We start from the raw sequence: 22,484 nt of genomic DNA, 5'->3' as shown, positions 1-22,484 counted from the left end.
CTCACACGGAATATTGAATGAGGCTCGGGGTATATTGTTTCATTCATACAGTGAGGAGGCAAATATACAGTGGGTGTTTTATTCTTCACAGTGATTCCTTATGCCCTTAGAGATTCCCTAGTGATCCGGAATTGGTAAACAGTGGTTACCAATTTAGTTGATACTTAAGTTTTGCGCATGGTTTTCGGAGGCACATTAACAAGAAGTGGCCCAAGTGAAGTTTCACTTGTTTCACAAAATAAGCTAAATTAACGTTTGCTTGCATGACTAAACTAGTTTGCCTGCTCAGGGAATTTTCAAGTCTGACTTCCATTTGTGTTTGATTTTAACAAATGCCCTCCTTGGGAAATTTCTTTTGCTCAGAGAACAGAGGACGTCCGCAGGTGAGAGCACGGTAGGGCTCCCATCGCTTCCGACCTCTTGGCCGGGTCTAGTGACCAGCGGAAAGCACTGCTCCTTGGCCCCCAAGTAAGGGTTGAAACAGAAAGGAAAAGGGAAGCACCAGGCGCCACAGAAAATTGCCATAATTTGGATTCGAACCGAGGTTGCTGCGGCTACAACACAGAGTACTAACCACTATACGATCACAGCGCGCCACAGCCCAAACAGCAATGAGTTGTCTGGCATGCTGTGTAGACCCAGAAAGTCATTGCAACGGACTGCGTTACTTTCTTCTCAGACAGCCGCAGGCATTTGTATTCTTGTTTCGTTCATGCCCGCTCTCCGTTTCAACTCTGATACACATCTTCAAAAATAGGAAAAAAATCGCCATCTCCCCGGCGTCCAGCCCGTGCCTCTGGGCAGGCCCGCGGGGAGGTCTCGTGGTCCTCGTCCACGCCACCTTTTGGCCTCCCTCCCACTCCCATCCCCACCCCCACCCCTGCCCCTGCCCTCGTTCCGGCTCCCGCCCCACCGGCTGCGGCCGAGGGGAGGGCCAGGGGCGCAGGCGGCCGAGGGAAAGAGGAGCCAGGGGTAGCGCCCTCACGGGAGCCCTCCGCGCGAGCAGCTTTCCTCGGGTTCCCCTCAGCTCAGGCTCGGGGGCGCTGGCGTCCCAGGCGGGTGCGGAGCGAAGCGGGGGAGGGCCTTTCGGCATCGCCCGACGCGCGGCTCTGCAGCGCGACGAACTCGCTGCGTCGACCGGCCTTCTCGTGTTTTGCGAGGCCCTGGAGCCTGCAAGGCCGTCGGGACAAAGGCGGGCAGCTCCACCTAGCGCTGAATGAGGGACAGCCCTCTGTGGGGACCCGAGGTAGCAGTGCGAGCAGGTCTCCGTGGCGCAATCGGTGAGCGCATTCGGCTATTAACTGAAAGGTTGGTGGTTCGAGCCCATCCAGGGATGCCTCTTCTAACTTTTAGAGTCGTAGAACGTTGGCAGTTGTTTCCCCTCCGCGCATCCTCTGACGGGAAAGACAAAACAGACCTGCACTTGGAGGACGTAAGAAGATTACTACCGATTCTCGTGCAAGAACTCTGGAGCACAACAGGTCTCTGGGAATTCGGCAGATCTCGGCGTGGTAGAACCTTTATTCCTTGTAACGGTGGAGTTTCCATCGTTTATACTAGTATTTATTCAGCCCTTCCCGTATGCTTCTCAGATTAATTTGGGTCTACGATTTTATGGTTACAAAAATGCTGCCGTAGTCATCTTTCTTGTACACATATCTTTGACCGCCTGGACAAGGCTTTCTGTAGGGCAGAGTCCTGGAAGAGCAAGTGCCTTATCCTAGCGTTTACATGCATGGTTTCTATAAGATTCCATTTTCTCCCCTTCGTTGGCTTATGAGCTATAACTCTTTCTTTTGTTACTCCAGCGACTGCTGGAGGCTTTCTTTATAGCATGCATCTGTATCTCACCACCGTCTCCCTTCAAGTCATACTGCACCTCCTCACAATTCTCTCCTGCCTGCCTTTATGCTGCAGCGGTCACACGTTTTACTTATGCTAAAAACCCAGAACCCATCGTCAGCACTTTTGTTCAATCTGCCCCAGTTTCTAACAAGATTTAAATAATAAGAAAAACTCTCACATAGTTTCCCGTGCAGATGCCATTTTCTGCCGTCCTTTATCCCTTTGTTGTACACACAGATTTCCATCCGGTATGAGTTTCCTTCTTCCTGGAACACTTCCTTCAACATTTCTTGTAGGGTGGGTCTGCTGGTGACGAAGCCCTTCAGCATTTGTATGTCTGTAGGTGTCGTTATTCACCGACATTTGCCGAGGGGGGTGGCAGGGGGAGAGCGGGGGAGACATAGAATTCCACGTTGGTTCCCCGCACCCCCCTCAGACCTCTAAAGATGTTACCCCACTGACTTCTCACTCACACTGCTTCTGATGAGAAATCTGACATCGTCTTTATTTTTGTTTTCTGTATGAACCATGTCTTTTTTCCTCCAGCTACTTTGGAGAGTTTTTCTTTTTGTAATGGATTTGAGCAATTTAATAATGATGTAGCCAGATGTGGCTTTCTTCATGTTTATTCTGCTCATGGATTGGACATACTATGATTGGAAAATCATCATTGTTTCTTCAGAATTATTTCTTCTCACTCAGTCTTTTCAGGGACTGTAATTACTCATACATTAGGCCTTTTAAAGTTGTCTTACCATTCACTGATGCTGTGTTCATTTAAAAATGATTTTTTGTGTGTGAGTTTCATTTTGGATAATTGCAATTTTCAAGCTGTGTGTGTGTGTGTGTGTTCCTGCAACGTCTAATATGATATTAATACCATCTGGCGAATATATTAGCTCTAGAGTCTTTTCTGATTATAGTTTCCATCTCTCAAGATTGACCGGGATCACTTGCACATGTTCCACGTTTTCACTTAACTCTGGACATAAGTAACACAACCATCATTACTGCTTTAAAGTTGCCTCTACTAATTTTAACATCCTGCCAGTTCTGGTTGGGTTTTGATTAACTGATTATTCTCCTCCTTACAGTCATGTTTTCCCTGTCTCTTTGCATGCCTGGCATTCTTTGACCAGGTGCCAGATGCTGTGAAAGTTTACCTTCTTGGGTACTGGCTGTTTTGGTATTCCTATAGATCTTCTTAAATTTTGTTCTGGTACAGTTAAGTGACTTGTAAAAACTTTTGATCCCTACAAATCTTGCTTTTATGTTTTTTTAGGTAGGTCTGTCTAGGGCAGAATATTCCCACCTCTGAAACTGGACCTTCCTGAAACTGGGTGTTCTTCCCGATGGCCAGGTATTATGACTAGTCCAGCCTGGCTGGTGGTGGCCAGTACAATTTCCTGCCCCGTGTGGGCACCAGGCACCATTCCATGACCTTTTCAGAAGTTTCTTTCCTTGGCCTCAGGCAGTTTCTCCCTAAGCATGCCCTGATCAGTAGTCTGCTGAATACTTGAGGGAGACCCTTTCCTTATCCCTGGATTCTCTGTCCATCTCTCTCATCACTGGATCTCTGGCCTAGGAACTCCAACTGCCTTGCTCTCCACAGGCACTCAGCTTCATCTCCACAATCCAAGGAGTTGGCCTCAGATCCCGCTCCTGGTGCCCAGCCTGGAAACTCTGAAATCAGTAGTTTTGGCCAATGGCAGGGCTCGCCTTGTTTGTTTCTCACCTCCCAGGGTTTGCTGTCCTTTGTTGCCTGATTTCCAGTGACTTCAAAACAGGCATTTCATGTGTTCTGTATTTTTCTTTTTCGGAGGTGGAGGAGGGGCACTGAGATTCCAGGCAGGAGGGTAATCCTGACTTCTGTCACTCCACTTTTGCCGGAAACTGAAGGTATCTCTTTACGTGTTCTCAGTTTGACTAAATTAAAAGGTGTGCCAGTTCATATTCCAATGTATTTTTCCAGCTCAATGAAAGAGCCTTTTCTTTCATACTCCTGCCAGCATAACAAACATTTCATAAATCTTACTGATACACTAACGAGGGTAGTGGTGGCCTCTGGACTCAATCCAGTGGGACAACAGAAGGACAACGTGGACATTACCCAGAGATACCCTATTGCATATGTGTTTGGCAGCTAATCTTCCAAGTAATTAGAAAGTCTCCCAGTAATTGTGATTGTTTTCAGTGGTGACCCATGTAATCGGACCCAGACAAGACTGTCCAGAGTGACCCTGGGTGGCTTTCTGCCAAGCAGTTTATCAATTGTAGGGGAAAAACAACCACTGCTCCCAGATACTGGTTCTGCCTCTCTTCCTTTCTTTATTTTTATATTGATGTATCATTGATATACAGTCTTAAATCGATTTCAAATATACAACACAGCGGCTCAACAGCTACCCATATTATTAAATCTTCATCACCCACTAGTGCAGTTACTGTCTGTCAACATAGGAAATTGTTAATCACTGGCTATATTCTCCATGCTGTACTACTATCCCTGTGACCAACTTATATTATGATTGAGAATTTTGTGCCCTTTTATCGCCCTCACCCTCCCTACCCACCCACCCCAAACACTCCCCCATGGTAACCACCAGTCACTCCTCAGTATCTGAGTCTGCTGCTGTTTTGTTCATCTTGTTTTGTTTTGTTTTTAGATTCTACAAATAAGTGAAGTCACTTGTATTTGTCCTTGTCCACCTGGCTTATTTCACTGAGCATAATACCCTCTAGATCCATCCATGTTGTTGCAAATGGAAGGATTTCTTTATTATGGCTGAATAATATTCTATTGGGTATTTGTACATCTTCTTTATCCATCCATCTATTGATGGATACTTAGGTTGCTTTTATATCTTGACTATTGTAAATAATGTGGCAATAAACATAGGGGTGCATGTATCTTTTCAAATGAGGGATTTTGTTTTCTTCGGGTAAACTCCCAGAAATGGAATCACTGGGTCCAGTGGTATTTCTATTTTTAGTTTTTTGAGGAACCTCCATAGTGCTTTCCACAGAGGTTGTACCAATTTACACTCCTACCAACAGCCTAGGAGGGTTTCTATCACTCCACATCTTCACCAACACTTGTTATTTCCTGTCTTTTGGATAGTGGCCATTCTAACTGGTATGAGATGACAGCTCATTGTAGTTTTGATTTGCATTTCCCTGATGATTGACAATGTGAGCATCTTTTCATGTCCCTGTTGGCCATCTGTATTTCTTCTTTGGAGAAAAGTCCGTTCAGGTCCTCCCCCCATTTTTTAATCAGGTTATTTGTTTTCTGTTTTGGTGTTGAGGTGTATGAGTTCTTTATATATTTTGGATGTTAACCCCTTATTGGATGAATCATTTATGAACATATTCTCCCATACTGCAGATTGCCCTTTTGTTCTGTTGATGGTGTCCTTTACTGTACAGGTGCTTTTTAGTTTGATGTAGCCCATTCCCTTTCCTTTATGAATTGCATTTTTGCTTTCATTAGTGCACACAATCTAATGACTGGCCTCCTTCCTACACGAGGCTGCATTAGCATGCTGACAGCTGTCTCCAAATGACTCTTGGACAGTTTTTGGCTATCTCTGCAAATATCCCATTTAAGACAGACCATTGGAACCAGCAGAATGCATCTTGTACAGTCCTGGATCCTTAGAGCTACTGGCTCACCTTCCCTTCTGTTTAATCTCAAGGGCAAAAATGAGCTCTGTGGCTCTGACACACTCAATAAGGTCCTTAGACATTCTCCCTCTCTCTCTCTGCCTCCCATGCTTCACCCACCCCAAGTGTGGCTCTGTGTCTGTCTGTCTGCCTGTCTCTGACCCTCGTACTCCAGGCCATTCCCAAGCTTACCCACTTTCTTCTTCTCCTCTTCAGCTGTCTAGGACCTCGAATGAGAATGCATTTCAATCACTGAGCATTCATTAGGTGCTTAGTGGTGCCAGGCCTGCTCTGGGAGGGATGATGCCTTGTGAAGAAACCAAGCTCCCCATCCCCTGGAGCCCACGTGTTAGAGCATTAGAAAGGAGCAGTGTGGCAGGAGCACAGTGAGTTGGTGTCCTTCCCAGGTGTGTCTGCAAACATACACACACACACACACACACACACACACGCCCTAAGGTCACTAGTGGTGAGCATGACAAGAGAAGCAAAGCAGAGATTGGGGTAGTGGATGACTTCAGATCTAGAAGGCAGGTAAACAAGAACCAGGAATTAAATAATTCCTTTCCCTTCCCTTCCTTTCCTTCTCTTCCCTTCCCTTCCCCTCCCCTCCCTTCCCCTCCCCTCCCCTTCCCTTCCCTCCCTCCCCTCCCCTCTCCTCTCCTCCCTCCCCTTCCTTTCTCTCCTTTCCCCTTCCCCTCCCCTTTCCCTTCCCTTTCCCTTTCCTTTCTCTTTCTTCTTTCTCCCTCTCTCTCTCTCTCTCCCCCCTTCCTTCCCTCCCTCTCTCTCTCTCCCTCCCTCCCCTCCTCCTTTCCTCTGTCTTTCTTCCAATAATCTAGCCCCTCAAGGAAATAGCTGACCTCCAAGGACAGCTTCATACTACCTGGAGCAGACACTGTATGTGTTTTATTCTTCTTAAAGCGACAATGATGACCACATGCTCATCAACATCCCCTAAGGTACTCACACCTGTAAACATATGGCCACTCTATAATCTATAAAAATATGTAGCAGCATTACATTAAATGACATTTTATCACTTCTCTTTAAATCAGAAAATCTCCTGGCAATATTTTACAACAATTAACTCAATTTGAGTGTCATTCAAAGAACTTAGTGATAGATCTTAAAATCACAAACTGAGTTGACACATAATAAGGAAATGCATGCTGGCATCATATATTAAACCCTACCTAAAAACATTCACTCCTGAATTGTAAGTGGACTAATTAAGTCACTATGATCTCTAGAATTATAAAATTTAATCTCTATTTAAATGGTATCATATGGTCTACTTAATTTACCAGAACACATAATTTAAAATTTTATAAACATAAATAGTTATTGGAATTAAGATGTGCTTTCCCTTTCCCTTAGATAGGACCAGTAAAACCAGTATAAGAAATTTGAGCAGTTCAATGCCATTAGAATTTGAAGAGAAATTACTTGTGTAGAGACTTGAATAAATAAGAATATATAACAAGTATTTTCCATATTATTAGAAAACCTGGAAGACAACATAAAGTAGCTTTACCCTTTAGATCAAAATTATTAAACCAGTGTGATGCATACAAGAAAGGAGTCATCTTTAGAAGTATATGACATAAACATTTTATTTGCCATCATATGTCAACTATTAAAACTCTTTAAAGTGTTTAAAAGAATTCAAGATTCATCCTTATTATCAACTTGAACTGTTTTTCTTGTAGCTCTTTTCTGAGACCACTAATTTACCTACAGCTAAACCCATTCTCTCCTGCTCCGCCCCGCCCAGACCCTAGAGTTAGATCTAGCAAGGAAGGAAGTGCAAGACAAAAACAAAAACAAAACAAAAACATCAATAGCATCCTTGGACTTCTCTGGGATCCTGGAAAAAGAAACTCTGTGACATCCTGACTCTGGGGAGAGGCACAAAAACGCATGTGTCTGCTGCAACTCAGACTGAAGCAGGGAGCAGGTCAAGGTCAGGACAAGACAAGAAGGACCATTAGCACAGGGCAGCCACTTACCTGCCAGCGCTGAGGCGGACAGCTCTGCAAAGCTCCTGAAAACTCTTCCCTTCTCTTTGGTGCATTTCCCACTGGCACCACTCATCCTACCACCACAGGAAAGGATTCTTCAACCTTCTGTTGGGTCAGGACCCCTTCCACCCCTGCAGGGCACAGTGAGCCAGGCAGGAGACAAGGGGGTGACTGCACTTCCCGCAAGGGTCTCTCCTGAGGTAGGTGTTTCCGGAGTTCAAGCTGGCCCAAGATGACAACTGCCCCTCAAAGCAACCAGGAGGAGTGGGGAGGGCAGCTGGTGTTGGGGCAGGACAGCCTGATCGCGCTCCTGCAAGCACGGGATGCAACTGGACTGCGCTTTGGGGCAGAGCCAAGGAAAACCACCCCCAAGCTTCTCTACAGCCTGAGGGGACAGGTGTCTGGTTCCTGAAAGGGCAAGAAAAGCCCCCTCCACGGGACAGGAGGCGCTCCCATGGCCTTCGAGGAAAGGCCCCTTGGAGGCTGGTTTTGAGGGACATTGCCAAAGCAAAGGAGCAACAGTGGCCTAACCAACGATCCTGCGATGTCTGCATGTTCCCCTCAAATGGCGAACAATTCATATATTTGAAGAGACGGTGAGAAACAAATGTGAGAACATGCTAACTGGTGTGCTTGGGTGAATAATGGGTGGTGCATCATCTTCCAACTTTTGCCTGCGTTACAGAGTTTGCTTGTTTGTTCTAAAGGAGTGGCTGGAATACAAGTCCCAGGTTCTCAGTAGATGAAAACTGAAAGGGAGACGTTAGGTTCTTGGGCAGAACGGACAAGGCTTAGAGACCAGTGGCTTCACCAGCTGCACTTCACCTGTCACCTCTCCCAGCCTTGGGAGGCTCTGGGCTGGAGGCCAGGCCACCAGGTGACTGGCCTGTGTGCCATTCTAGTCCGGCTCTAGCGCTGTGTGACACGGAGGCATGGACGCGCTCTCTCTCCGAACCTGGGTTTCCTCAGGAGGAAGGTGAGGATGTCCTTCCTGACCTCCTAGCTGGCTCAAGGGGCTCTCCGGAGAAAGGCACGCGTTTGGGTGCCTTTACGGGGCCCCGCCAGCTCAGAGTGGAGCACGAAAGTCTTCCTGCGCGTGTCTTTGGCTGGAGCCCCAGGTGCTGCCTTGGGTCCGTTTTCTTTGTTTCTGTTCTTGCAAACTCAGTTGTTCAGCAAGTGTGCTGGGGTGGGGGAAAGCCAAGTGTGCTTCAGAGGGAAGAACCTGTTGTTTTTCAGAGCCATAATACCTGGGGGCCTGTGGAGAAGGTTTGGGCGCTGCATGAGACGGCGGGGGATTTCTGGATCTGAAGGGCAACCGCAGCCGACTCGTCGGTGGCGGTAGCCTGGTTGGCTGTGTGAGCGAGAGCGAACAAAGGGCTCAGTGAGCTGTCAGGTAGCAATGAAAGTCCACCCACTGCTTGTGGATAGAAAACAGCTCCGCTCCGCAGGGCTCTTGTCGCCGACCCGCTTTCTGTGCTTTAAAGATGAACGTCAGCGTCAGGAAAAGGAGGCTGTTTCCTCACGGTTTCGAAACGGGGACCTTTGGGCCTGTGAGGCGATCGTGATAACCGCTATGCTACAGAAACGGGACAGGCCTCGGTCTCTAACCGTCGGTCCTGGAGTCTTAGGTGGTGCCGCAAGGGTTCTGGATACCCCCGTGTTTAACTGCAAAAGGCCCTGGAAGCACCAGCGATCACTTGGGCAAGGAGACTACAGCTCCCCGAGAAGTCCCCGCTCGCGGAGGATTCAGGAGCCAGCGGATTGGGTACGTTTGAGCCCCGGCGATCCCCTCTGGGGGCGCCGCGTGGGCCCCTTTCCCGGAGGCAGTGGTCGGAGCACTGCGCCCTCGGCAAACGAAACCCACCCAGGAACAGTCTGACCCGTGTTCCCCGCCCTCCGGCTCTGCTTCAATGCGCCTGTCCTGCGGGCTCTTCCCTCACAGCACTATCCGAGAGTCCATTAAAATCCAGGCCGTATAACGGAGGGGTGGAGAGCAAGTGCAAGAAACCCACTTTAGTGACCCAGAGCTTAAGTGTGGCACAGCCATGACCGGGTCACCCCTCCTTATTTCACGGGCATCTATTCCTGCCTGGCCTTTATGAGTCTGAGACTTGGATGGGCTGCCTTGGAGTACCTGTCTAGGGTCTCTGCTGCCAGATCTGAGCAGGATGGTGGTGATGCCTTGGGTGTGAGCACAGCCACCGGCAATACCTAATATATGCAAGTAGGTATTTGGAACGAGGTAAGGATGGAATACCTAGAAAAATAGATTTTTTAAGTCCTTTTCTCTCACTTTCCCCTGTGAGAGTGTGTAGGGCATCGCTGTGTGATAGTAACTGGAATGTAATTTAGCACACCCACTTCCCTAATATTTGACAGCTCCACATAAAGTTAAAACATACCTACCCTGTTACCTAGTAATATTCTACTTACTTCCCAAGAAAAACGAATGCATACATCCAAAGAGGCTTCTACAAAAACGTTCATAGCAAACCATGTATACTTGGCAAAATCTGAATAAAACCCAAATGCCCCTCAATAGAAGTGATGTGCAAATCTTTGTGTATTTGCCTATCAACAGTCCTCAGTAAAAGCAACCAAACGAAGGATGAGGCAGCCACATGGACAATCCCCTCAAACAGTATGTTCTGCAAAGGCATCTTTCGAAAACTAATTTTGAACATTGAAAGCATATCTATGTTAATGAACCTGTCTGATATTCCTGTGTGGTTCCATTTGCAGGAAGTATCAGAAGAGAAGAGTGGGTCTTTCTTGAAGATATTCTGATGGGCAACTTTCTCTTGGAGATATTCTGATGGCAACTGCCTACATGGGCGGAAATATTCTATACATTCATCTGGCTGATAGTTACAAGGGCTTATACATTTATAACATTTCACTGTCTACTGTTTACATTTACATTTTTTAACTGCAAAAGTAAAGTTAATTCTCTTTCAAAATAGAGAATCCTCAAAAAGAATAATTGTTTTAGCTCTTGGTTTTACTGTGGGGGACATATGCAGATCTCTATGCCCCAGTGAAATATTCTGTATTCCATAAAATCTGTGCAAAAGATTCTCATAAATTAGATCTTTTTATATTTCTTAGACAATGCTAGAACTTTGGAACACCTTAAGTCCATTCACTCTCATCCTGATTTTTGAGTTATCGGCCTTAATTTTATTTCAGCCTGTATTTTAAATCAGAGGCATTATCATTGCTCGGACAATAACATTTACTTGATTTAACTACACATTTCATCTATCCACCGCTCCTCATTCCTTCCGTCATTTACCGCATTCCTTCGGGATCGTTTAAGCTCCGCCTGACAAGTTACCTGGTGCGTCTCCTTTAGTTTTGCTCTGCTGCTTATCTCCGAAGGTCTTCACTCACTTTCCCTTGAAAGATATTGGATCAGAGATTAGTGGTACATGGTGGGTGATACAAGAATATAGTAATTTATCCTCCATTTACCCCATGGTTCCAAGCACAGAAGCCAGTGAGAATTATGCCTGGACTAGTCTGGGCTTGCCTGGACTTGCCCCACCTTATTTCTAAACATTCCGACCCTCCCCCAAGGCAAGAGGCCAGGCGGTACTCCACCGCAATAAAAGGCACAACTCCCTACACCATGCTGCTGCTCTCTCTCTCTCTCTCTGGGGGCAGCCACTTTCTCTTTCAGATAATAAAATCTCTTGTGTGGGCCCGTGTCTCCTGAGTCGTCCTGGGTAAGGAGGGTCATGGCGAGATACCCTTTCCTTGGTACTGTGACTTGGATGAGGCTCTCCCATTGACTTTGCTCTTCCTCCGGGAACCTGAGCTGCTTTGGGAACCCTCACTGCCTGATCCTCCTCCATGGGCTCACCATCCATTTCCCCAGTTACTCGTCTTCTTGCCCAACACCAGCCTTCGATTTGGTGAGTTTACCCTTCATGGTCGACGTAAATGTCCCTTTGGAACCTGGGAAGTAAACTTTGTTACTGAATGTTTTATGTTACAGAAATATCTGAATTTCCTTATGTCAACTGTCTTACAGTAAGCTCTCATCAGATCTTTAACCATTGTCATTTGTAAGTCTTTTGTCACTTATAGTCACTGTTTTATTACTCTTAAACTAATAAAAAACTAAATTCCAGCAGAACAAATATCCTAAACTAGTAAAAAATAGATTTCAACAGAGCAGGTATTAGTTCATAAGATTAAGTAAACTAAAGAAAATGATTTTGTGGCTTTTTGTTTCAAATGTTGATAAAGTGTTTTAAGTTTTTTCTCTTAAGCTGAAAACAGTTTAATAAATAATAATACCTTTATAAGCAGAATTGAAACATTTATTTTTCTATCTGACCCCTTAAGAATTTAAAAGGTTTCAGTATTTTTTATATTTCATGGCAGTATGTTTATTTGCATAAGCTCAATAAGAATCTGCTTTCCTTGTAGCAAGACCAATAAAAAACACTGGTTATATTACCAAGGCTTTGACTGGAAGGTTATACCTGAGAGACACGTGTGTAAACTCAGATAGGAGCAGATAGCATTAAGGAAATAAGGTTGACTTTGAAGGGCTCCCACTCATAAGATGGCGAACTTCCTGCTTCTCTTCCGGGTCCTCGGTTTCCGCCGGTGCCACCTGAAGCCCAATCACCTCTCTCCCCCTCCCAACTCCAGCACCTAGCCAATAGCCACCAGCCCCATAGAAGTAACACCACAATCACCTCATGCCCCTTCCTATATAACCCAGCACCTTTCCCTAATAAAGCGGAATTCTCCGGTGAACTGCTGCTGTGTGTCGCTCCTTCCTTTCATTGGTGCCGAAACCCGGGAGATGGGACACCCCAACTGGGCCCCATCTTCCCCCCGACACCAGCAGCAGCTTGCCCTCGTCCTCTTTTTCCGGTGCTGGCTCATCACACTCACCACTCCTCTCTGGCCTTTGGGTAAGTTTTCCCCGGAGTGGGTCACTCTTCCCCGATGAGGAGGGAACTCTCCCAGCCTTAGGCCTTCACGGCTGCGGCAGACCCTCAGGCCTCTCCTCCAACAGTCATAAACGAGGTGACTCCTTTGCGGATGAGAACACTCCCTTCTCCCCCCCACCTTTCCTTCCGTTCCTTCCACCGAAAATTCCGTTCCTTCCGCCGAAAATTCCTAGTACTAGGTTCCTCGTGACTCCGGCACTCTGCCTTCTTAGAGAAGTCTGGGTGACGACCCACACTTCCTAAGAAATTCCAACTCATATACGAGTTTCTGCAGACCACCAAGGATCATCGGGTACGCCCTTTGTCTCCTTGCGGTCTGCTCCCAGTCCGAGGATCTCCTTTCGTCTTCCCCTGTTTGTCTCCTTCTCTGTCCTTTAGCCATGGGAGCCTCCTCATCCCTCCCTAAAGATTCACCTCTTGAATGCCTGCTCAAGTATCTAGCCACCCTCTCCCTGACACCTGATATAAAACCAAAACTTCTCCGTTAATACTGCTCCCAAGATTGGCCGACATATCCCCTAAACAATAACAACCAATGGCCCACAGGGGGAACTCTTGATCCTAACATCACTCGCGATCTTTTTAACTACTGCCAGCACCTGAAAAAATGGAAGGAGATTCCCTATATCGAAGCTTTCCGCCTCCTCCTCCCGCCTCCCTCACCGCTGCCGCCTCCTCCTCCCCCTGCCTGCCCCCAAGTTCTCCTAGCCTGCAAGCTGTCTCTCCCGCAGAAGCCTCCCGCCCACTCCCTTCCCCCTCCTCTCCTACAACAGTCCCTCCCCCTTCATCCACCATCACCTCCTCCCCCACCTCACCCCCCCTGCAGATCAAGCCTGAGCCTTTCATCCCCCCTCTAACTAAGTCCCAGGAGCCTCCTCCTCTTTGCCCCCATCACCTGTTTCTCCCCCACAGACTGTGCCAGAACCCTTCAGTCTCCCACCACAGTGGGTCTCCGCTCTCGAGATATCTTCACCTGCTGCTTAATAGCAGGTCTGAAAAAGGCAGCTCGTAAAGTAGTCAATTTTCAAAAGCTCCAAGACATAATTCAAAGGAGGGAGGAAATTCCCTCCAAGTTCTTAGACTCACTCAAGCCCTATTACAGTATACCAGCCTGGACCCAGAAACGCCTGATGGAAGACATGTCCTTATGACATACTTCCTAGCTCAAAGCTACCCCGACATTAAAGCTAAACTCAAAAAGTTAGAACAGGGCCCCGCTACCCCACAGACTGAGATCCTAACAGTGGCCTTTAAAGTCTTCCATCACCGGGAGGAGGAGAAAGAATGCCGTAAACAAAAGGCTGATCAGACCAATTTCCAAATGTTGGCCCAGCTGATAAAACCACAACCTGGGCACCCCTCTACAAACAAGCCCCCCCCAGGAGCTTGTTTCAAGTGCGGACAAGAAGGACATTGGTCAAGGGCATGCCCCTCCCCCAGATCTCCTACCAACCCACACCCCAGATGCCACAAAAAGGGCGACTGGGGTCTGATTGCCCAACCACCCGAAGGGGAGGCTGGACAAACAACCCCCATCCTAAGCCCACCGTAGTGGGGCTGGCAGAATAAGACTGACGGGACCCAGGGGCTACTCACCCGACCATTTCCATCACCAAACAGGAGCCCAGGGTTACTTTAATAGTAGATGGTCGCCCCATCTCCTTCCTCCTAGATACAGGAGCCACCTTCTCAGTCTTGAGAGAATACCGGGGCCCTACCACGCATGCCATTACTCCTATAGTCAGGGTAGGAGGTAAACAGATTTTCCCATTAAACCCCACCCCCTTTATACACAATCCAGGACAATCCCATACCTTTCTCCCACTCCTTCCTGGTTATGCCCTAGTGTCCCATCCCCTTACTAGGACGGGACATCCTTTCTCTCCTCCATGTTTCCATAACTATATCCACTCCCACAGGCCCCAGTACTCCCTTTCTAATGGCCCTCATAGCCGACGATCCCCCTCTACCCAATGAAAGCTCCAGATCTGCCCTCCTACACCCTGTAAATCCCAAAGTTTGGGACATTACAAGCCCCTCCGCGGTTCTATGTCCTCCTGCCTCTATCAAATTATGTGACCCCACTCAGTATATCTGTCAGGCCCAATACCCCCTAACCACTTCAGCCCTCATAGGCCTTCAACCCATCATTCAAGATCTTTTAAACAAAAATTACCTCAGACCCACTCACTCCCCATTTAATACCCCCATATTAGCTGTTAAAAAAACCAACGGATCTTTCCGCCTTGTCCAAGACCTTCGCCTCTTCAACATGGCCATCGTCCCTATCCATCCCTTAGTTCCAAATCCATACACCCTTTTATTGCGGATCCCTGCTCGGCCTCCCACTTCTCAGTCCTAGATCTCAAGGACGCATTTTTTTTCTATCCCTCTGGACCCCTTCTCCCAAGATTTTTTACAGAAAACAGCTCCTCTCTGACCTGCCCATTCCCAAAACCAAGACAGAAATCCTTTCCTTTCTAGGCCTGGCTGGGTATTTTAGAGCGTGGATCCCTAACTTCTCCCTGTTGGCAAGACCCCTATATGACCTCAGCAAGGGTCCCCCTGAAGAACCATTATCCTCCTCACCCCAACACTCCTTCATTAAGCTCCATCAAGCCCTTGTGGAAGCCCCAGCTCTCCATCTTCCTGATATGTCAAAGCCCTTCTCATTATACATTCATGAGAGGTCCAGTCAAGCTCTAGGAGTCCTAGGTCAACATTATGGCCCATCCTTTGCCCCAGCAGCTTATCTTTCCAAGCAATTAGACCCCACAGTTCGGGGATGGGCCCCCTGCCTACGGGCATTAGCTGCTGGACAGCTCTTGCAGAACGAAGCTCATAAACTGACATTCGGGGCGCCCCTTACCATTCTGTCCCCACATCACCTAAAAGACCTCAACCTACAAAGTTTACAGACTCTTACTCCCTCCAGACTCCTGAACTTACTGTCCTCTTTCCTCCAAAATCCAGACATTTCTTTCCTCCCCTGCCAGCCCTTGAATCCGGCCACTCTTCTTCCTCTACCCTACTCTCCTCATACTCCCTCGCATGATTGCCTGGAAGCCCTTCACAACTTCCTTCCGTGTCACACCACGATCGCCGAAGGAGCCCTCTCACAGTCCAACCTCATCTGATTTACTGGTGGGTCCTCCTTTAAACATAAGGGCACCCATTACACAGGATACGCAGTAGTCTCCCTCGAAGACGTCATCGAGGCATGATCCCTACCGCCCGGTACAACCAATCAACAAGCCGAACTCACTGCAGCCACCAGAGCTTGCACTCTGGCCTGGGACATGTCTCTCACACTGTACACTGACTCCAAATACGTATTCCACATTCTCTTGTCTCACATGGCAGTATGGAAAGAACGAGGCCTCCTCACCACAAAAGGAAATTCCATCACTAATTCAGCCTTAATTACTAAACTTCTAGAGGCTTCACAACTCCCACACCGACTGGGCATAGTCCACTGCAAATCACATCAAAAGGACGACTTCCCCATTACAAGAGTTAACAATAAACTGACAGAGTAGCCCGGTCGATTGCTCTATCAGAGGAAGCACCAGACAGCGATCCATCTGCCCCTGCGGTTTTAGCCTTATCACAGGACACCCTCTGTTCCCAGGACAGAGAGTCTCTCTTCCGCCTCTGACACGATTTGTTCCATCCTAGCCCCCAATCATTAATCCATTTTTTACAATCCTTTTTTTCTCTCTCTCCTGAAGACAAAACCCTACTTGACCAAATCACCCGCAGGTGCACCATTTGCCAACGCACTAACCCTAATACCCCCCTCAAGGCCCGACCCTTCCTGGCTCATCAAGCAAGGGGTAATGTCCCCGCCGCAGACTGGCAAATAGACTTCACTAACATGCCCCCCATACGGCATACCAGATACCTACTCGTGTTAGTACATACATTTTCAGGATGGGTCGAGGCTTTCCCCATCACTAACAAACGAGCGTCTGCAGTTGCCTCTATCCTCCTCACCCAGGTCTTTCCTAGGATCGGGATGCCCACTTCCCTCCAATCAGATAACATCCCTGAGTTCACTGCCCAAATCATACAGAACCTCTCCAAGTCGCTCTTACTCCCCTGGCATCTACACTGTCCTTATCGACCACAGGCTTTGGGAAAAGTAGAAAGAGCCAATAGGACTCTAAAAGACATCCTGACCAAACTATCTCTAGAGCTACACCTTGACTGGGTTCGCTTACTTCCCTTAGCTCTACTCCGCATTTGGGCCCTCCCAAAGAAACCTTCCTTCTTGTCACCCTTTGAGATCATGTATGGCCGCCCAATTCTACCCCCAGGGCTCCCTTCCCACAAAGGACCGATTCCTCCCAATATGGCCCTTCCGCTACTCTCTCTCCTCCGCACCGAATTGTGGAAATATCAGGATTGGCTCCTTCCTGATCCATCCGCCTCCCAAAATCCTCCTGTCTTACAGCCCGGCCAACTAGTGTTTTATAAGCCACCAGAGGATCAGTCCTCTCTCACCCCAAAATGGGAAGGTCCACACCCAGTTATTCTCTGTACCCCCTCGGCCGCCAAACTCTTACTGTCTGATAACTCTGTCACCCCTTGGATTCATATCTCCATGTTGAAACCAAATACCCAGGACCCACCTTCTCTGGACACCCAAGACACATCAGTCACAATCCAGAGTCTTTCGGATACAGCCCAAGACGCTGTCTACTCTACCACACCTCATCCCTCTGATCCCTTGAAACTCCACATCTCTCGTTCACCCCCTTTGCCATCCATACCCGAATCATGACTTTTTCCTCCTTTACTGCTCTCTCGCTTTTTTTCCTCATTCCTAAAGTCTTCCCTGCCACCCCAGCCTCCTTTGTATGGTGATTCAAAGTCAGACAGACTTACACACAGCATCAAACAAAAGTTACTACCCTCATTGTCACATCAGACTGCCCTCTGAAAGGCTGCTTCGAGCCTTTATACCTCCACTTTCCTCCATCCACCAAAGTGTTCACTAGCAGCTACCTTTATTCTCCCTACCTCTGCTTCCTCTATGACCAAAAACAAGCCTATTGCAGGCGATGGCCAGATACCTACGGGGGATGTCCCTACTGGTCTTGCACCATTCACTACATGGGTAACTTCCGGTACCCACAGTATTACTCCTCCAACCGTTTCATAAAATATCCCAACAGCTCATTCTCCTTATCAATCCCAGATCCCTGGGACTCTCGATGGGCTGCCAGAGTCACAGCCTCGGTTTACTACAGGGGGGTCCTCGACCCCCCACGGTACCCTTCATATCTCTCGAGAGTATGTTCCCTCTCATTCCCAGATCTCTCAAGTTGCATCAGATATCGGACATTCCGAAAAAGTCATTGTCCAAACACTTGATGGCGCCTCTTCATCTTCTTATCCCCGCCCCTCTTCTAATTTCTCCTACTCTTGGTTACAGCTGACTCAAGACACCACCATCTTTCTCAACCACACGCTCAACACCGCCAATTGTTTCTTGTGTGCATCACTACAGCGCCCACTGCATGCCGCCGTGCCCTTTAATATTTCCAACTACTCCTTCCATGCAGAAGGACAACCCTTCCGTCCCCTGGCAGACATACCCGTATGGGAACCAGAATACGTAAACAATCTCACCATCCACCACTGTGTAGGCCCAACCCCTCCCCCCTCCATTGCACTTCACTGTGTCTCTATCTACACCCCTACCTCCGGCTCTAAGACTTTTACGCAACCAGGTCGCTTCTTTTGGTGTAACGGCAGTCTTTTCAACTCACGGCCTCCCAACTCCAATACACCCTGCATTTTCGTCACCCTAATCCCATAGCTTACACTTTACAGCATGGCAGAATTTCTTGAGCTCCAACCTCCCTTGCCCTCGAGCACAAAAAGGGCTGCTTTCTTTCCCATCATGGTCGGTATCTCTTTGACCACCTCAGCCATTGGGGCAGGGTTTATGGGAGGAGCCTTGGGTCACTCTCTATGGGCAATTAGAGATCTCAACGCCAAACTTGAGGGAGCCCTGACATCCACTGCCGATTCCCTGGCCTCTCTCCAAAGACAGGTCACTTCACTAGCTAAGGTCACCCTTCAAAACCGGTGGGCCTTAGATCTGCTTACAGCTGAAAAGGGCGGCACCTGTGTCTTCCTTCGGGAAGAGTGCTGCTATTATATCAATGAATACGGAATTGTAGAAACTGACATTACCAAACTCACCGACCTTGCCTCCAGCCTCCACTCTGCTTCCAATTCCAACCCATTCTCTTCAATACTAACAAACCCCTTCCTCACCTGGCTGTGGCCCATTGCAGGCCCTATAATAATAATTCTTCTCGCCTGTCTCTTCTTGCCTTGTATAGTAAAGTTTATCAAATCCCAAGTCGGTAAAATCTCTAATCAAACTTCCAACCAGCTTTTACTCAGGAACTACCAGCTTTTAGCCACAGAAGATCCCTCACCCTCATGTAACCTCCTCACCATATGCTGAGATGGACCCCTCTCTCCGCTGGAAACTGTTCCTGGAAACAATGGCCGCAGACGCCTGGCTTCTGGCACCTGTATCCTCCTGGCACCATTGGAATCAACAAGTCCTCGACCTATGGTTACAGGGAACCTTCATTGATTTCCAACCTGAAGAAGTCCACATCTACTCGTCCTTACTGTGGGGAGTCCTATCAACCCTTTCCTCCCAGTCCTCAAGCCCTCACTCCCTTCTCCGCCCCCGTTCAACAGGAAGCAGTCAGAGAGAAAGCAATGTCCACAAACCCATAGAGGAGAAAGGGGGGAATGAAGGGCCCCCACTCATAAGACGGTGAACTTCCTGCTTCTCTTCCGGGTCCTCGGTTCCCGCCGGCGCCACCTGAAGCCCAATCACCTCTCTCCCCCCTCCCAATCCCAGCACCTAGCCAATAGCCACCAGCCCCATAGAAGTAACACCACAATCACCTCATGCCCCTTCCTATATAACCCAGCACCTTTCCCTAATAAAGCGGAATTCTCTGGTGAATTGCTGCTGTGTGTCGCTCCTTCCTTTCAGACTTTATATAGCCAACAAAGCCCATTGGAAGAAGAACTGGCCTGGTACCTTGCTTACAGGGTTCCCAGCAGCCTTACGAGGTGAGTAAGGAAGTTCACTTCCTGGCAGGTGCAGGAACCTCAGGAAGAGAGGAATTCAACGAAATGTACAGGTACTTCAGGCACAACCTGATGGCAAGTCAGGCTTGGCTTTCTGGCCTCATGAAGCCTTTAAACGTCCAATCTGAAATTCCTTATAAGAAGTTCCAGAAAAAAAAAAAAAAAAAGAAGTTCTAGCAAAGCACATTTAAAAGATGCTATGTAATCAATTACTCTTCTTGCTGCACTTATGCAAATAATCAAACCAACTGTTAATTAAATCTGGCTTCTTCTAATAAAAATGAGGGTGATTTTAGAGAAAAGTATTGTTTTAATAATGCAGTCTTATCTATACTAAATCCTAATACTAGTCATTGAGATGTAAACTGGACCCAGAATTATAGCTTCCCCATGATTTCTGGCTATGATTCTCAACTAGAATCTTCATATTTCTAGTTCTCATATTCAACCACGCATTCTTAATCTCGTCAAGTTTGTCCTTCCAGAATGGAAAATCCAACTCCAGATGTTGCTACTTAACCTAATAACACAATTTGTTCTATCTTGCTTAGAAGCCATAAAACTGCAAATAGTAATAGTAATAAAAATGGAACCCAGAATAGAAGCGCCAATCTTCCGAGGCTCTCTGAACTGAACAGTGAAGGAGAGCTAACTGCACCCTGTACTGCGACCCTCTCAGCATGAAGCAGCCAGAGCTGTCCTAGCCCCCTTTCCCTAGCAGCAGCTAGGGTCTCTATCTGTAGAGGACAGAATGAGAGAGGGACCATGGGGCTTAGACAGAATAGGGTAAGAGCCTCTGGAAAAAGCAAGGGAGGATATTTGCAGTCAGAGCAATGCAACTACATGCTAGGAAATCCCCCCTATTAAAACTATGTTGAACATTAAGCTCTAGAATCATTCTTCAGTGAGATCAGTTAATGTTCCCCAGATAAAGAAGAGTAGCACATTTTCTTATACTAATCATTTGTAATCATGTATAAGATTCACTTTAGCACACTAAAAGGCCCAAAAGGCTGTCTGCTGTCTTTCCTCCTTCAGATCTGACCAGGTAATTTTGCAAACTGAGCAACTAATTTAGTGTGCAGATACATGCCAACCTATTGGATTCTGGTCACAACTATGGAAAGGAGCAGAGGTCCGGTACACCTTGATAGAGAAGCAACTGGCTGCTGTGTACCACACTGCTGGCTATACGGAGGCCATTGCTGGAAGAGCTCCAACCAAGGTAATAACCACCTCCCATCACAGGGTGTGTGCGAGACTGGACCTGAAGACCATGGAGTGGTGTGGCACAGACACCTACACTGGCCAATGGGGTCACATATTTATAGCAGCATGGTGCCCTCTCTAGTAGCCCCTTAAGTGGAGAACTCCAATACTTATTGGGGCCAGTGACCTATACCAGTGGAAAGCAGGATGAACTTACTTTTAAGCCCTTCGTAGCTGAGACTTTTCATCAGGAGGGAAAAGCCCCTATACCCAAAGATGCTTGGTACACAGACGGCTCCAGTTGTGGGCAGCCCCCTAAGTGGAGGGCTGTGGCTTTCCATCCTAAGACTGAAACAATGTGGATGGAGGATGGAGAGGGAATAAAGAGTCAGTGGGCTGAGTTGCAGGCAGTATGGCTCGTGATCACCGAGGAGCCTTCCCCCATAGTTGTCTGCACTGACAGCTGGGCCACCTATCAGGGTTTGACCCTGTGGCTACTGACCTGTAGCCCTATATATCAACCCATCTGTAACTCTCACAGGGAGGGGGCTGAAAGTCTGCTATACTAGACCAGGACGAGATTCCATTCATGCCACTGTTTTATCACAAGACCACTCTCTTGTATATGTCCTACCTGATGAACAAGATTTGCTAGTGTCAGTAAAACATGTATCTTATCCTTAAGGTTATTTTCTTCTACAGTTCTTGTGGCCTGAATGCGCCCCCTCACTGCAACTGCCGCATGATGATTCCTCTGAACACTCAGATCTGGACTTAATCTCCGTGGGACTTTGAACCTAGCTGAATCCTCAGGCTTAAAGATTGTCATAATTTTATTGCTGTTGCTATTGTTATGTCATTAATCTGGTCACAATGCTCCAGTTTTCTCACTCAGGGACCATTGTGGAAGAAGGGGAATGAGTAGATTGTAAAGCGAGATTTCTGGAGGGGTGCCCTGTGGGTAAAATTGTAACATTTCCAGAATATCTGGCCTGGATTTAGTTCATTTGCATATCCTCAGGGGTGGATCGTCATCTCCATATCAATGGGTAATTACCTGGGCAACTAGTTGGTGTCTGAACCTGATATTTTAAAGGGAAGGGATGGTTTGCTTGCTTGCTTCCTCAGGAGCAGAGGAGAGAGAGGGCCCTGGACTGTAGTTTGTAAGCAATAAGCGGTTTTTAAACTTTATTTCTCCCTTTGACTAATTTCTGTTTTTAGAGGTATTTTGCCCCGGGATTTCCTCTCCCCATTGAGCTACAAGGTTAAATATAGATGCTTTTATTTCTGTAAGATAGCTTCTGCTATGGGTTGAAGCATGTTCCCACAATTTCACATGTCGAATGCCTAACACCCAAAGTGATAGTATTTGGCAATGGGGTCTTTGCAAGGTAATTCATTTTAGATAAGATCATGGGGGTGGGGCACTTGTGATGGAATTAGTGCCCTTAAAAGAAGTGATAACAGAACACTTTCTCTCTGTCTCCTTCCTTCCTTCCCTCCCTCTCTCCTCTCTTATTCCACCCATCACAGCTAGAAGGAAGCCAAGAAGAGAGCTCTCACAACTGGCCATGCTGACACTCTGATCTTGGACTTTCACCCTCCAGAACTGTGAGAAAATAAATTTCTGTTGTGT

At 47.4% G+C, this 22,484-nt stretch overlaps 1 protein-coding gene and 1 non-coding gene across 2 annotated transcripts in view; both read left to right on the top strand.

Annotated features, from left to right (window-relative positions):
* Positions 1–22,484, top strand: part of LOC118920045 (histone H2B type 2-F) — a 110,117-nt gene extending 87,633 nt beyond the window's left edge. The window contains exon 2 of the mRNA XM_036900469.2: positions 22,382–22,484. Within this exon, the coding sequence (XP_036756364.1) occupies positions 22,382–22,385 (4 nt within the window). The 3' untranslated portion in view covers positions 22,386–22,484. The remainder of the gene's footprint in view (positions 1–22,381) is intronic.
* On the top strand, positions 1,263–1,336 carry TRNAN-AUU (transfer RNA asparagine (anticodon AUU)). Its single transcript has one exon. It is a non-coding gene; the product is annotated as a tRNA-Asn (tRNA).

This window comes from Manis pentadactyla, chromosome 4 (genome assembly GCF_030020395.1).
Source record: "Manis pentadactyla isolate mManPen7 chromosome 4, mManPen7.hap1, whole genome shotgun sequence".
Classification (NCBI taxonomy): domain Eukaryota; kingdom Metazoa; phylum Chordata; class Mammalia; order Pholidota; family Manidae; genus Manis; species Manis pentadactyla.
This window is presented reverse-complemented; position numbering and strand designations above follow the sequence as displayed.